The sequence below is a fragment of the Sphaeroforma arctica genome (assembly GCF_001186125.1).
Source record: "Sphaeroforma arctica JP610 unplaced genomic scaffold supercont1.2717, whole genome shotgun sequence".
NCBI classification, from domain to species: domain Eukaryota; class Ichthyosporea; order Ichthyophonida; genus Sphaeroforma; species Sphaeroforma arctica.
In genome coordinates, this window is record NW_014037841.1 from 1 (window position 1) to 2556 (window position 2556).

A 2556-nucleotide genomic window follows, 5' to 3' on the forward strand; every position below is an offset into this window, starting at 1 on the left:
TATAATAATAANGTTTTTTCACATGGCCAAATGTATTTCTCCACCGCCTAACTGCGCTGTAAAACTTCATTGCACAGATTTCCACAGTTCGCCACTTGTTGGCCGTGCGCGTCGGCATACAAATCAGGTATGTGGCAAAATACAAACAAAGAAACGGAATACATATCAATAATATTTGGGTTCGTGTTGTTATGAACAAGATACGATCCGATAGCAAATGTGTAGGTAGGAATTCCGATGATGTGTGTATAGGGCTCATTCGGCACATATTATCACCTGCATAATTTGTATTAAAAAGTGGGTACGGATCTTTCAGGCTGGGTCACTCTGAGTCCCCTGACCTAAAGGACTGAGGGGGGCACCACCTGTCAAGCAGTACTTACTTCAGAGTGGTTATCACTAATTAGACACGCGTGTGTGCTGGAGTTAGGTTTCTTCTAACATGAAACAGGCACTCCTGAGTGCTGGCTACAGACGTATCGAAGGCACTAGATGATTGGCAGTACTATGTGTAAGTGCGGTGCGGCAAATGATACCAAAGGGGTACAGAGAAGCCCGACTTAAGTTCGACTACAAGCGGAGTGGCGATACGCTTACCTGGGCAACCAATCAGACATCTCAAGGCCACAGGAGTTGCTGCGTACATTTCATTGGGCAGTGCCAAATAGGTTGATACGTTAGTACGTTTATTTTGGCTATGCATTCGATGCTGAAGAAGCCACTCTCAGTGACAGTGTGATATATTCTGTTGTTATTATTCTGATCTACCGGTGGCCCTTTTCTAGACCCGACAACGAACTGATCTGGCGGTATTGTATTGATTTCCCGATACAGGACATTGTATCGAGCTACACGGTGGGCAAGAGGAAGCCCGGGCTCGATTCTAAAAATAGCAGAACGCCAGAGATGCACAGATCCAGGCGGAACAGCCCGGCCAACCGAGACTCCTCAAACCCCCCCCCCCACCACGAGATAAACGGGTACACCACTCACCGCGATAGACCTATGAGTATGCAATTGGGTGCACCTGTGGGCCATACCTACCACGCGGACGGCCCGTCCAATCGGAAGTCGTGGCGTAGCATAGCCAGCCGCACGATCAGTGTGGATGCTGCGCACTTTAACTTTGACGAGCCGCCGATACACACGGCGCCGTTTCAGTCGCCGAGTTCAGGTGGGTGTGTTATCGGATTTGTATATAACTTATCACAGCAGGACTATCTACATGGGTATGTGTAGATATGTGGGGGCGTGGGTGTGCTTGTACGTAGTACTATCTGTAAGGGCGTGTGTAGGTATGTGGGTGTGTGGGTGTGCTTGTACGTAGTACTATCTGTATGGGCGTGTGTAGGTATGTGAGTGTGCTTGTACGTAGTACTATCTGTATGGGCGTGAGTAGGTATGTGGGTGCGTGGGTGCGTGTTCATATCTTTTCATATCTATTTGTTACTATGTGTATCTATTTACATCTGCTCCTATCTATTTATGTCTATTTATATATTGCTAAGTTTATTTTTATCCCCAATTTTCTCCAGAGCTGTCGCTTAACGCATTGAACGATTCTGCCGGTGTTCAGTCCAAAAAGCGCGGTAGCGTTGAGAATAAAAGCACCGATCCCAAAGCACGTGCTGGTTCTAGGTATATGCGCGTATGTAAATTGTGTGTATGTAAAGTGTGTGTGTATGTAAAGTGGGTGTGTATGTATAGTGTGTTTGTATGTGAAGTGTGTGTATGTGAAGTGTGTGTTTATGTCGAGTGTTTGTGTATGTAAGGTGTGTGTATGTATAGTGTGTTTGCATGTAAAGTGTGTGTATGTATACTTGTGAGCAAGGCACTTGTTGGTGCTACGTATGTGTGTGTATTTTTACTTGTGAGGATATGTGTGTATTCTTTCCGACACCGTATATACATCGACAAGTATAGCTATGCTTGTGCATAAATACTCAATACGCTTTTAAAAGATATTTCAGTGCTGTCAGCTCTATTCCTCATCTTCATTTGCTCTAATCCTCTTATTCGTTTGCTTTAATCCTGATTTCCGATTGCTCTATTCCTCATTTTCGTTCGCTTTAATCCTGATTTCCGTTCGCTCTATTCCTGATTTTGGTTTGCTCTAATCCTGATTTCTGCTCGCCTTAATCCTGATATCGTTCGCTCCAATCCTGATTTCTGTTTGTTCTCCCATTGTTTCTGCCATCTGTCCCAGCGCCATCACACCGTCGCGCACAGCCACACCCACGAACGCGAAGCTCAACGGCACAACTAGCGACGTCCAATCAAATGCGACCGATATGTTCGGAGAGCCAATCATTGGAGCAGAAATAGGTGGTGGGCTGAGTGATGCTCTGGGCATGGTCAGCACAGGGTCCTTACCCGTTCAGAAGGAAATCGTAACCAAACGAGAGAGTAATGCCAGTGATGACTACAAATTAGGGTGTGTGTGTGTGTGTGTGTGTTATCTTTACTTGTTATCTGTGCATGAGTGTGTGTGTGTGTGTGTGTGAGAGAGAGAGTGTGTGTGTGTTGTGTGTGTGTGTGTGTGTGTGTTGTTGTTTG

The 2556-nt window shown here is 45.6% G+C and overlaps 1 protein-coding gene across 1 annotated transcript in view; it reads left to right on the forward strand.

Moving 5' to 3' along the window:
• Positions 1-104: 104 nt before the first annotated feature.
• The window catches only part of SARC_12921 (hypothetical protein), a gene marked incomplete at its 3' end in the record, with an annotated part of 5018 nt that continues 2566 nt past the window's right edge, over positions 105-2556 (forward strand). The window contains exons 1-4 of the mRNA XM_014292964.1: positions 105-127; positions 835-1174; positions 1536-1638; positions 2207-2434. Of these exons, the coding sequence (XP_014148439.1) occupies positions 907-1174; positions 1536-1638; positions 2207-2434 (599 nt within the window). The 5' untranslated portion in view covers positions 105-127; positions 835-906. The remainder of the gene's footprint in view (positions 128-834; positions 1175-1535; positions 1639-2206; positions 2435-2556) is intronic.